Source organism: Zingiber officinale, chromosome 5A (genome assembly GCF_018446385.1).
Source record: "Zingiber officinale cultivar Zhangliang chromosome 5A, Zo_v1.1, whole genome shotgun sequence".
In the NCBI taxonomy this organism is placed as follows: domain Eukaryota; kingdom Viridiplantae; phylum Streptophyta; class Magnoliopsida; order Zingiberales; family Zingiberaceae; genus Zingiber; species Zingiber officinale.
In genome coordinates this window covers 151,494,683-151,507,450 of record NC_055994.1, presented here as the reverse complement: position 1 = coordinate 151,507,450, position 12,768 = coordinate 151,494,683, and the positions used below count along the sequence as shown (strand labels likewise).

General features: G+C 43.5%; 1 protein-coding gene across 1 annotated transcript; it reads right to left on the bottom strand.

Moving 5' to 3' along the window:
• Nucleotides 1-11,607: 11,607 nt before the first annotated feature.
• On the bottom strand, nt 11,608-12,562 carry LOC121980200. Its single transcript, XM_042532156.1, has 4 exons — nt 12,402-12,562; nt 12,191-12,309; nt 12,008-12,094; nt 11,608-11,864 (listed from the first exon to the last, which is right to left on the bottom strand). Exons 1-4 carry the CDS (start codon nt 12,560-12,562, stop codon nt 11,824-11,826), a joined length of 408 nt encoding a protein of 135 aa, XP_042388090.1. The 3' UTR covers nt 11,608-11,823.
• Nucleotides 12,563-12,768: the final 206 nt, after the last annotated feature.

Below are 12,768 nucleotides of genomic sequence, written 5' to 3'. Positions count from 1 at the left end.
CGTCTACTGTTATCCATGGCTGGTATGTCCCGACCTATACGCCAGGTCTGTTCTCCAACCTGCATTTATCTACTGTTATCTATGGCTTGTACATCATGACCTGCAAGACCGGTTTGTTCCCCGACCTGCTTATGTCCGCTATTATCCATGGCATGTACTGTTGGTGCAACCTTAGGTCAAGGTTGACCCGACTCGAGTTGACTTGACTCGAGTTGTATTTTGATGTTTGACTTGGGAAGATTGTTGATGCAACTTTAGGTCAAGATTGACCTAGTTGAGTTGCATGTTGATGTTTGACTCTTGTGAGAGAGTTCTATTCTTGTTATGGGACAAGAATAGATGTTTGGGAGATTATTGGTGCAACCGTAGGTCAAGGTTGACCTGGTTGATCTGATTCGGGAAAAGTCCAAGTATGAAGACTTGGCACGGAAAAGTCCAAGCAGGGAGCTTGGCACTGGAAAAGTCCAAGTATGGAGACTTGGCACTGGAAAAGTCCAAGCAGGGAGCTTGGCACGTGAAAAGTCCAAGTATGGAGACTTGCACGGGAAAGTCCAAACAGGGAGTTTGCACGGGAAAAGTCCCGTGAGTGAAGCTAGGCGGTGGAAATCTCGGTGAGTGAATTCAGTGAAAATCCTAGTGAGTGAAGCTAGGTGAAGGTGAAAGTCCCGTGAGTGAAGCCGGGATTGGGAAAATCCTAGTGAGTGAAGCTAGGTGAATGGAAAGTCCCGTGAGTGAAGGCAGAAGAGAAGTCCCGGTGAGTGAAGCAGGAGAAAGTCCTAACTGGATGTTAGGCGTGTGGAAGTCCTGGTGAGTGAAGCGAGGAGAAAGTCCTAACTGGATGTTAGGGTTGGAAAGTCCCGTGAGTGAAGCAAAGGAAAGTCCTAACTGGATGTTAGGCGGTTGGAAGTCCTGGTGAGTGAAGCTGGAAGGAAAGTCCCGTGAGTGAAGCCATGTAAAAGTCCCGTGAGTGAAGGCAGACAGATCTGGTGAGTGAAGCCGGTGAAAATCCTAGTGAGTGAAGCTAGGTGAATGAGAAAGTCCTAACCGGGATGTTAGGCAGTGTGACTGGTGAGTGAAGCGTGGAAAGTCCCTGGTGAGTGAAGCCGGCAGGGAAAATCCAGATCGATCAAGGGTGATCGGACATCCGTGTTGAGAAGTCCAAGTGAGTGAAGCTTGGCATATGGAGTCGGAGAGGGCTCGGTGAGCTCGTTCTCCGAACTAGGTTAGAGGGCACTCTAAACCGAGGAGTTGGATCGGTCCGGTGACCATCCAGACCGATCGATCTTCCCTCGATCGGTCCGGTGACCGATCGGGCGTGCTGATTGCTATAATCTGATCGGTCCGGAGACCGATCAGAACCTCCGGAGAAAGCCGTGGATCGGTCCGCCGACCGATCCATTTGCGATCGGCGCGCACAGAATATCGCGGAAGGGAAGGGAGTTCGATCGGTCTATGGACCGATCAGAGAGGTTCCCGATCGGTCCACGACCGATCGGGCGTGATCAGCGACACCTGATCGGTCCGGGACCGATCAGTGACAAACGAAGCCTCATGCGCTTAGGCCGATCGGTCCCTGACCGATCAGGTTCTAGCTGCGACGCAACGGCTAGTTTCTTCGCTTATCTTCTTCGCAGTATAAAGGGGTCGAGGCTGCGCGATGACTCTTCTTCCTTCTTGCTGTTCTAAGTGTCGTGCTTGAGCTTTGTTGAGCTCCTCCAAAGCTTCGCGTGAGCTTCCTATCTTTTTCGTTGGGCCGTGAAGTTGCCGCTTCACCTCCAATCGACAAGAAAGCAAGCAATTGGTAGAGTGCGATTGTGTTCATATTGTATTGCTTTTCTTACTGCTCTTGTACTCTTTGTTTGCTGTTGCAAACGTTTGTGGCGAGGTTTCTCCACCCACAAGGAGTATATTGTATTAGCCGGTTCTCCGGGGACTCATCCACCGACGGATTGACCGGACTCGTCCACCTTACGGACACGCCGAGGAGTAGGAGCCCTAATCTCCGAACCTCGTTACATCCTCGTGTTAAGGTTTGGTTTTCTTCTCTTTCGTTTCTTTGTATTTTCCGCTGCGACTAACCTAATTGTAGGAAGAAACGAGAGCGATTTGGGGCGGCTATTCACACCCCCCTCTCTAGCCGTACGAAAGATCCTAACAAGTGGTATCAGAGCGAGGCCGCTCTTCGACGGATCAACACCCGGGGGAGCACGGGCTAGAGATGGATCTCTATGGAGAAGACATCACCATTCAACCCTTCTACGAGTCTCACGACAACTTCACATATTGGAAGGTAAGGATGATGTATTTTCTTAGAACTAATATGTTAAATTGGTTTTGTGTACAAGAAGGGTTTTCCCCTCCGATGGATGAGGAAGGAAAACCTATCAAGAAGAAGGAGTGGACGAAAGAGCAAATCCGACAATCCGAAATCAATGACGAGGTAACAAAAATTATTGAATTTGCTTTACCTAATAATGTTTTGTGCAAGATAGATAGGTACAACAATGCCAAGGAGTTGTGGAACAACTTGGCCAAACTCCATGAGGAGAGCTCCACTTCAAGCCATGAAGAGGAGCCTAGTGAGTCAAGTAGCTCACATCATGGAAGAAGCGAATTGGGAGTTGAGGGCTACTCAACATCCAAGGAAGAAGAGGAGGAGAGTTCTTCTTCAAGTTCGGAGCAAGAAGAAGAAGCTTCTACCTCCGGGAGGGATGAAGAAGAGAGCTCGCATCCACCCTCAACCCTAGGTAACTCAAGCAATTTAAGTTCAATTAAATTACATATTATGTGCTTTGAGTGTAGGGAACATGGACATTACAAGAGTAAGTGTCCAAAGAGGGTAAGAAAGACTCCACCGGCGCCAAAGGTCAAGGAAGCCGGAGTCCCGAAACGCAAGGGCAAGGAGCACATCGTGTGCTTTCAATGCAAGCAACGGGGACACTATCGGAGTCAATGTCCAAGGGGGAGGCAACCTCACAAGGGCAAGAGACCGGGCACATCGATAGGGGGAGCTAAGGCAAACCCTAAGGTAACATTTAAGTCTCATTCTTGCAATTCAAATAGAACACATGCTAGTAGTTTTATTGCAATTGTCAAGAATGATAAGCATGATAATCTTAGGAATCGATATATGTGCTTAGGTGCCAAGCATGTTAGTCTAGGTAAGGATAACACTAGAAATACCAACCCTAGGATTAACGCTTCTAAAGTTAAGGAAAACCTAGGTAGAAATCCCAAGAAGACTAGACATATGCCTAGGAATACCTCAAGGAAGAGTGATAAATCAAAAATTGAGGTATTAGAAACGGAGAATCAAGTCTTGAGGTCAAGGCTTGATACCCTAGAAAAGGCCCTTAAAAATTTAGAGAAGTCAACTCTAGGGCCTAAGGGTCAAATGTTCAAGGACAAGAAAGGTTTGGGTCACAAACCTAAGTCCCAAGTGGTCAAGCCCACTTATCATAGTGTTCCATTCGATTATGGAACAAAACCTAGGGCTAGGAAGACCACCACCAAGGTCACAAGGGAAGTCACCCCTATAGTTGACCTTGATGAGACCCAAATGACCAAGGCTTTAAAGCCTAAGAGGGTCATTAGGAGGGTTGCTAGGGAAGTTATCCCTAGTGAATTTTTAGTGAACCCAATGAGCTCAAATAGGTATTGGGTTCCTAAGAGCATCTTCTCTATCCCATAGATGGGTTAGAGAGTGTCAACTCCAATTAGAAGGGTAGTTAACCCAACTTTGAGGAAATTGACACTCAAGGAGCATTTTCAAGGTTTTTGGGAACCTTTGAAAATGAAATGGAATAATCTTTATCATTCACTCCTTGGAAGAGTAAGTTGTGCCAAAGTAAGAATATATTAATCTTACTTTAAATTGACACAATTTGGAAAAACCTAGAGAAATATCGAATTGGGATTTTGATATTCTCTTAAGGTCCGGGCCTTAACTTAGAAGTGCTACTCTTGTAAAATCTTAAATGGTATAAATCAAACAAGAGATCAAGAAATGCCAATTTGGGTTTTGACATTTTCTTGGAGCACTTTGGGCAATCTAGGGTTAGATTTTAAGTTAGCAAAGTGGTTAAGGATACTTAGATAGGTAATCTAGGTATATTTATCTATGCTAACTTACCATGATTGGTTGCCATATGCCATGCCATGACATCATATTTATCTTATTATCATTTGAAATGTCATGATAATGCTTAGGTTATCTATATGTCATGTGTTAGTTTAGTTTCAAACTTTATGCCATGACATCATGACATTGGCACATGTTTTCATTTATGATACCATTTTATGCCATGTCATCATCTCTTGCATTAATAATCAATTGAATTGATTTAAGGACAAACATATAATTTGATATTGAGATCAAATTGGTGTTTAGAAAATGCATGAGAACTTAGCCTAAGTTGACCTTAACCCATATCTCACATCAAAATTGACTTGGATGTGTTTGATACACTTTAGATGTGTGTGAGATATTAGGATCATGAGTTAGGATCAAGGTGCATAGGTTTTGTACCTAGATGAGCCTAATTCAAGAAAATAGGGATCATAGGGAAAGCTTGTGTACAAGTCATGTACATTTAGCCCTAAGATTATGGTCCTAAATTCAAATGGTTTTAAAAGCATTTTAAAATTGATTTGAAAAACCTTGATGAAGCTTTCCTAGTGATAGCATTCTTCATTGAGCAAGATGATACAAAGATGACTTAACTTTGAACTATTTCAAAGTTTTCGAATTTTGTATCAAGATTTGAAAATGGAAACTATTTTCATAGAAAACTATTTTTCCATGATAATGTATGTTATGAGGAATGTATCCTCAAAATTTCACAATTTTTCGAATTTTCTGAAATTTTCTAGGAGTTTCTGAATTTCCGGAAGGGGAAATCAGAAATTCTGATTTCAGTGGCTGGATCGGTCCGTGGACCGATCCAGGGAAGCTGATCGGTCATCGGACCGATCCAGAGTGTGGATCGGTCTGGTGACCGATCCAGTGAGGTCTGATAGCGTGCCAATGTGCTGAAATTCGACTGCATGTCTGAAATTTCGGCTGACAGTTGGTTTTTAGATTTATAAAGGTTTGAAACTCTCCAAGACATTGTTGGTGCAATGGTCAAGGGGGAGTTGGCTTTTAGGGGGAGTTTTTACTCCTTGAGGATTAGTGATATGAGATTATCATTAAGTGGATTGTTGAACTTAGTATCAAAGGGAAAATAAGAGTTTCAATGAAAGGTATGGGACTTTCATTAGGAAGAAACTCTTGACCTTGATACCCTCCTTTTTCTTTTTGATGTGTGTCAAAAAGGGGAGAGTGTTCATTGGAGAATTATTAGAGAACCCAAGTTAGGTTATCGGTTTAACCTAAGCTAGGGAAAGAATGTCAAGGAATGTTCGAGGAAGAACATTGGAATACCTTTTGATGTGTGTCAAAAAGGGGGAGAATTATTGGAGAACCCAAGTTAGGTTATCGGGTTAACCTAAGGGGAAAATGTCCAGAGAATGTTCAAGGAAAGAACATTGGACATTGGAAGATGGTTGGAAAACCTAAGTTAGGTTATCGGGTTAACCTAACTTGATTATGATTTTGTCAAACATCAAAAAGGGGGAGATTGTTGGTGCAACCTTAGGTCAAGGTTGACCCGACTCGAGTTGACTTGACTCGAGTTGTATTTTGATGTTTGACTTGGGAAGATTGTTGATGCAACTTTAGGTCAAGATTGACCTAGTTGAGTTGCATGTTGATGTTTGACTCTTGTGAGAGAGTTCTATTCTTGTTATGGGACAAGAATAGATGTTTGGGAGATTATTGGTGCAACCGTAGGTCAAGGTTGACCTGGTTGATCTGATTCGGGAAAAGTCCAAGTATGAAGACTTGGCACGGAAAAGTCCAAGCAGGGAGCTTGGCACTGGAAAAGTCCAAGTATGGAGACTTGGCACTGGAAAAGTCCAAGCAGGGAGCTTGGCACGTGAAAAGTCCAAGTATGGAGACTTGGCACGGGGAAAGTCCAAACAGGAGTTGGCACGGGGAAAGTCCAAACAGGGAGTTTGGCACGGTGAAAATCCTAGTGAGTGAAGCTAGGTGAAGGTGAAAGTCCCGGTGAGTGAAGCCAGGCATTCGGGAAAATCCTAGTGAGTGAAGCTAGGTGAATGGGAAAGTCCCGGTGAGTGAAGCCAGGCAGTGGGAAAGTCCTGGTGAGTGAAGCCAGGCAGTGGAAAGTCCTAACTGGGATGTTAGGCAGTTGGAAAGTCCTGGTGAGTGAAGCCAGGCAGTGGAAAGTCCTAACTGGGATGTTAGGCAGTTGGAAAGTCCTGGTGAGTGAAGCCAGGCAGTGGAAAGTCCTAACTGGGATGTTAGGCAGTTGGGAAGTCCTGGTGAGTGAAGCCAGGCAAGGGAAAGTCCTGGTGAGTGAAGCCAGGCAGACGGAAAAGTCCTGGTGAGTGAAGCCAGGCAGATTGGAAATCCTGGTGAGTGAAGCCAGGTGAAAATCCTAGTGAGTGAAGCTAGGTGAATGAGAAAGTCCTAACTGGGATGTTAGGCAGTGTGAAATCCTGGTGAGTGAAGCCAGGTGGAAAGTCCTGGTGAGTGAAGCCGGGCAAGGGAAAATCCAGATCGATCAAGGGTGATCGGACATCTGGTGTTGAGAAGTCCAAGTGAGTGAAGCTTGGCATATGGAGTCGGAGAGGGCTCGGTAGCTCGTTCTCCGAACTAGGTTAGAGAGGGCACTCTAAACCGAGTTGGATCGATGCCGTGACCGATCCGGATATCTGCGTTGCTCGATCGGTGCGGTGACCGATCGTAATCGATCGCGGCTCATCGATCGGTCCGAGACCGATCGGGAACCTCGCGAGAAGAAAACCGTGGATCGGTCGCGACCGATCCACCCCTGATCGGTCGCACCGATCGAGAATAGATGGCGTGAGGAGTTGAAGCCCCGATCGGTCCATGGACCGATCAGAGGTTGATCGCGTCCACGCCTCGATCGGTCGTGGGACACCTGATCGGTCCGGGACCGATCGGTGACAAACAGAAGCCTTCTGTTAGCCTGATCGGTCCAGACCGATCAGGTTCTAGCTGCTGACGCAACGCCAGTTTCTTCACCGCTTCTTCGCAGTATAAAGGGTCGAGGTCGCCGCTGATGACTCTTCTTCCTTCTTCTCTAAGTGTGCTTGAGCTTTGTTGAGCTCCTCCAAAGCTTCGCGTGAGCTTCCTGGGTTCCCGCTGTTGTAGGCGTCGCGTGAAGTTGCTGCTTCACCTCCAATCGACAAGAAAGCAAGCAATTGGTAGAGTGCGATTGTGTTCATATTGTATTGCTTTTCATCGCTCTTGTACTTCTGTTTGTTGCAAACGCCAGGGCGAGGTTTCTCCACCCACAAGGAGTATATTGTATTAGCCGGTTCTCCGGGGACTCATCCACCGACGGATTGACCGGACTCGTCCACCTTACGGACACGCCGAGGAGTAGGAGCCCTAATCTCCGAACCTCGTTACATCCTCGTGTTAAGGTTTGGTTTTCTTCTCTTTCGTTTCTTTGTATTTTCCGCTGCGACTAACCTAATTGTAGGAAGAAACGAGAGCGATTTGGGGCGGCTATTCACACCCCCCTCTCTAGCCGTACGAAAGATCCTAACATGTACGTTCCGACCTGCACGACTGGTCTATTCCTCGACCTGCTTATGTCCACTGTTATCCATGGCATGTACATTCCGACCTGCACGACCGGTCTGTTTCCCGACCTGCATTCGTCTACTGTTATCCATGGCTGGTATGTCCCGACCTGTACGCCAGGTCTGTTTCCCGACCTGCATTTGTCTACTGTTATCCATGGCTTGTACATCCCGACCTATACGCCAAGTTCATATCCCGTTCTGTATTTGTCTACTGCTATCCATGGCTTGTATGTCCTGACCTGTACGCCAGGTCTGTATCCCGACCTGCATCTGTTCTACTATTATCCATGGCACGTACGTCCCGACCTGTACGCCAGGTCTGTATCCCGACCTGTATCTGTTCTACTATTATCCATAGCTTGTACGTCACGACCTGTACGTCGGGTCTGTATCCTGACCTACTTCAGAGGCCTTCTTTGCCTAGCCTTTGCGTGGTTTGTGGGCTCAGTCCTCAGCTGTGCCTGACCTGTGGGCCCAGTTCTTGATTGCTATCGAGGTTGGTTTTTGTTCGACTTGTGATCCTCTCCTTTGACCCTCCCGTCAGCTGAGACTTTGACCCTGGCCACGTAAGCTTGACTTCTGACCTCCACGTAAGCTTGACTTCTGACCAGCCACATAAGTTTGACTTCTGACCAGCCACGGAGACTGGACTTCTGACCTCCACCTAAGCTTGACTTCTGACCATCTTGTGGTCTTGACTCCTAACCACATCATCTTACTGACCAAACAATCATGCACTATATCATTAGTATTAGAAGATATTCTTCTTGGACTAGCACATGATATTATTCTAAATTCAAGGACAAGTTTTTTTAACCCGAGGTGGTGATACAAAAGGATTCCAACATTTTTATTACTATTTTTGATAATTTTTTTATAAGTTTTAATTTTTTTTAAGTATTTAAGGTATTTTTAGTAATTTCTATCATATTATATTTTTTTATTTTGATTCCGTTTAAGGATTTAAGGATTGAGATCTTTTTCATTTTTTTTTTAGGATTTCTTTCCTTTATTCAGGAGTTATGGTTTGAGATTTATTTTCTTTATCTATATCGTAGGGTTTAGACGTTATATAAACATCTGATTAGTTGTTTGAGAAATTATACTATATTATTAAATAATTTTTTCTCTTATTTTTGAGAAATTTTGGAGGATCTCCCAACTTATAAGATAATCGTTATTCTATTTAACGTCAATTATACATTTCTTTCCTAGATGTAAGCATAATTATTTCTTTACAAAGCATACATTTCTCTTTGGTCAGGTTCATTTTGCAATTGTTTTTTCAGATGTGGATCATGTGGAAAGAAGGAAATGCTTAGATTTAGTTGATAAAAATTTCAGTGATCTATTTTATGAAAATCATAAGATTATCATCAATAACCCTATATTACAGTGACCCAAAGCCACTGTCCATGAACCAAGTATCACTGAAATAGCTAATTTCTAGGAATTGAGTGTCCATGAAAGTATCAATCACCGAAATAGCTAGTTGATAGGAATTGAGTGATGAAAATACATGCAACATATCTAGTTTCATAAAGCTGTTGATACTTGTTGTTACAATGAGGTCTGGGGTTCGAATCTTAATAAAGTCGAGATAAATACTTCCCTTATGTGTTAGTTACTATTCCAAAAGTTAGTAGTCGCCTATAATTTACCTCCTCCATGTTGATCCTGGGACGAATTGATGGAGACACTTGGAGCGAATGTATTCACTTTTTACCACGATAAAGTTGTTGATGCTTTTCCCATCAAATCCTGAGAGAAAGGGCATGTCCTTAGCGTCTGTTGAGTGTACCATCATCACCATCAATAACAAGAAAGTTGAAAGGTGAAAGTCTGCTTACAGTTGATGTACATCAGTAAGGGAAACCAGTAAAATTCTGTATTTGCATGATTGATAGGTCATTGGATCCACCAAAGTGCTAAGTTTACTGAATCAGATTTTTTTTATTTTAATTCAAAATGATAAGCATTAACCGAATGGTTTGATTGTTGGACTTATTAAACCCCTACTAGGTCACCTTAATCCTCCACACTCCACTCGGTTGTTCTTCGAGTCAAGATCAAGGTGGGCCACGTAAAAGTAGGGATCCAATCTAGAGGAAAAATCACATAGAAAATAAATCCTTCCTCTCGATCATCATGATTCACTCACTTCCTTTATCTCGTGGGGCTGATGTGAGGAGCACCCCAGCGAGTTACCTTTTACCCCGAATCAAGATCAAGTGGGGATCAGATGAAGCAAAGAAACAGTAAAAAAAAAACTTTATTAGACAATTGTCAAAGGGAAGTATTTTAGTTTCATATTGTTATCCCACGGTTAGGAACGGAAACAAAGGACAGAAGCAACTTAGCACAAGGGTCATCCTCAACATCATGATCATGGCCTGCATGAGCTCCACGGACCCCGCTCCAGGCCAATATACCTTCGGATTAGACGTGCGAGGCGACCCCCAAATTGTCATCTTGTCAGACACACGACCCTACTGGCGCGGAGGCACATGAAATGGACGCTTTTTCAGTGGTCTCGCAGAGGTGAAGGACGGCGCCGCCGGATTCATCAATTTCAACGTGGATAAAAATCAGATCATCTGCCAGCCAATCCACCAGTCTTCGACCATCGTGAGGTGGACCATGAACTCCTCCGGCCAGCTACAACTCCTCGTGTGGATCGAGGCTGAACAGGGCTGGAGTGTCAGTTGGTACATACCCAAGGACCACTGCGATCAAATGTTCCCGTGCGGCCCCAACAGTTATTGCAGCTCCAACATCTCGCCGCCGTGCACATGCTTGCGTGGGTTTCATCCGAGGAATCAACATAACTGGGACATGCTGGACGGAGTAGCCGGCTGCATGAGGACGAAGCCTTTGGACTGTCTAAATAATACCGATGAATTCTTGTTAAGCTGCAACATCGAAATCTTGTTAAGCTTCTTGGCTGTTGCATCCGAGGAGGGGAAAGACTCTTGATCTATGAATACATGTCCAATGGAAGCTTGGGCACCTTCCTATTTGGTTGGCTGATCTAGATCTCAGTCAATTTAGATAATCTAAAACTATCTGAAATGGTAGATTAATTAGATTTAAATAACTGCTTGTCGTGTTCAGATGAAGTTCAAACTGTATTACTGGATTGGAGAGCAAGATACAACATCATTCTTGGCGTCGCTCGAGGTCTACTTTATCTTCATCATGATTCAAGATTAAGGATCATTCATAGGGACCTTAAAGCTAGTAATATTCTGCTCGACAATGATATGAATCCAAAAATATTTGATTTTGGCATGACTAGGACATTTGGAGGAGATGAATCCGTATCAATTACCAAAAGAGTCGTCGGAACCTAGTGAGCATAAACAATTTGAATCATCAATATTTTTATTTTTCATATTATGTCATATATACTTTTTTATTGCAAGACTATCATCTGTAAGTTCAGATGTTAGTAATCGAGAGTTAGTGTCCGTGAACCAAGTATCAATCAGTGAAATGGTTGGTCGATAGGAATTGAATGATGAAAGTATATGTAACACGCATATATAGAGGTAAGACATGTATAACTATCTTTGTTTAATCTTATTATGTGACTTGTTTCGAATTAAAATATTTTGGCTTGGATCACCATCAACAACAAGAGACTTGAATGAATACCTTGCAATGCACTACTACCTTATGATCTTAAGAAAAGGTAACAAGAGATGAAACCATCTAGTATACCAAACTTATAGGCATGTCTTGGTAGGTAGCCTCTGCTTATGATTGTCTTAGTCTTTTCTAGTGTTTATTCTTGAACCTCAAAACATGTTTTGATGACCTCTTTCTAGTTTCTATGTTTACTAAAATCTTATTTTTATTTCAAATATATGTTCATCATATGTTGTATCTTTGATTCTCCATGTAATGAACATTACGAGCCAAAATTCGATCAAGTTCATGCTTTAGAAATTCAAACATACAAATCCTTTAGCTTTAGAGAGAGGACTGTGAATGATTGGAGTAGACTGAAGAACTCCCTCTTCAAGAAATAGAACCACAGAACTCAATGCTTCTTGTTCTATCAAAATTGTTGGGAATACTAAATCTTCACAAAACTTAACTACTAGTCACTCAATGTCGTCGACTATTGCTAAAGTGTCTTCATCGGCAGTATGCTTCAAGCGCTTGATCGCCTTGTCCACCTGCAAAAAGAAGCCATTCTCACATAGGCTGAAAGAGAAGGAAACAAAAAATTTCTATCTCCATTTTCAGACAATTAAAATTTTGATTTTGTTTTTTTTTTTTTGAGAAAAAGTGTTTCATGGATGAGCATCAGTTTGTGTACTTCTCTGTTCCAGTTTGTCCTGACAGTTAAAACGATGAGAGAGACCGTTTGAACAAAGACTCCAATTATCAACCCCCACCATATTCCCTGAGCCAGGGTAGCATCACAAACAACTGTTCAGTATTTTTCCAAAGCAAAACAGATCAAAAAAAAAAAAAAATTAAATCTTTAGTTTTCACTTACAGCCGCAGCTAAACCAGTCTTGAATCCAAGAACAATGGCGATGGGGAGTCCAATCAGGTAATAAGCACTCACATTTACATAAGCCACTATGGCTTGCCACCCACTTCCAATAGCAACTCCTGCATCACCCAATCCATTCTCATGAACACTTTACATTAATCGTCCATAAATAAAAAAAAAACAATTACAGAGTTTTAGATCGATGCCATACCAGACAGAATTGGCTGAACTCCATTCAAGAAAATGGAGATGGAAAGCAGGGGAGTCAGAAGAATTGGCACTCCTTCTGGCTCTTTCCCCCGACCAGGTTGATGAGTACTGGGTCCTGCTAGGTCGGGGCGGGGTTGCCCGGCCTGTCCAACTGCAGCTCATTGCTCTTCGCTAGCTCGGGTGGCGGTAAGCCTAACTCTGCAGCCCGCTTGGAGTCCCGAGCAAACTGGAAACAATGATTAGTATCATAAGTACGAGATCGATAATAGGTGCAGTACTGAGTGTTCCATGGTCCAGGTCGGGGAGCATGCACAGCTGCGACTCGGGGGGCTGGTCTAACCTTCGGCCCGGGATGGAAGGCAGGTCGG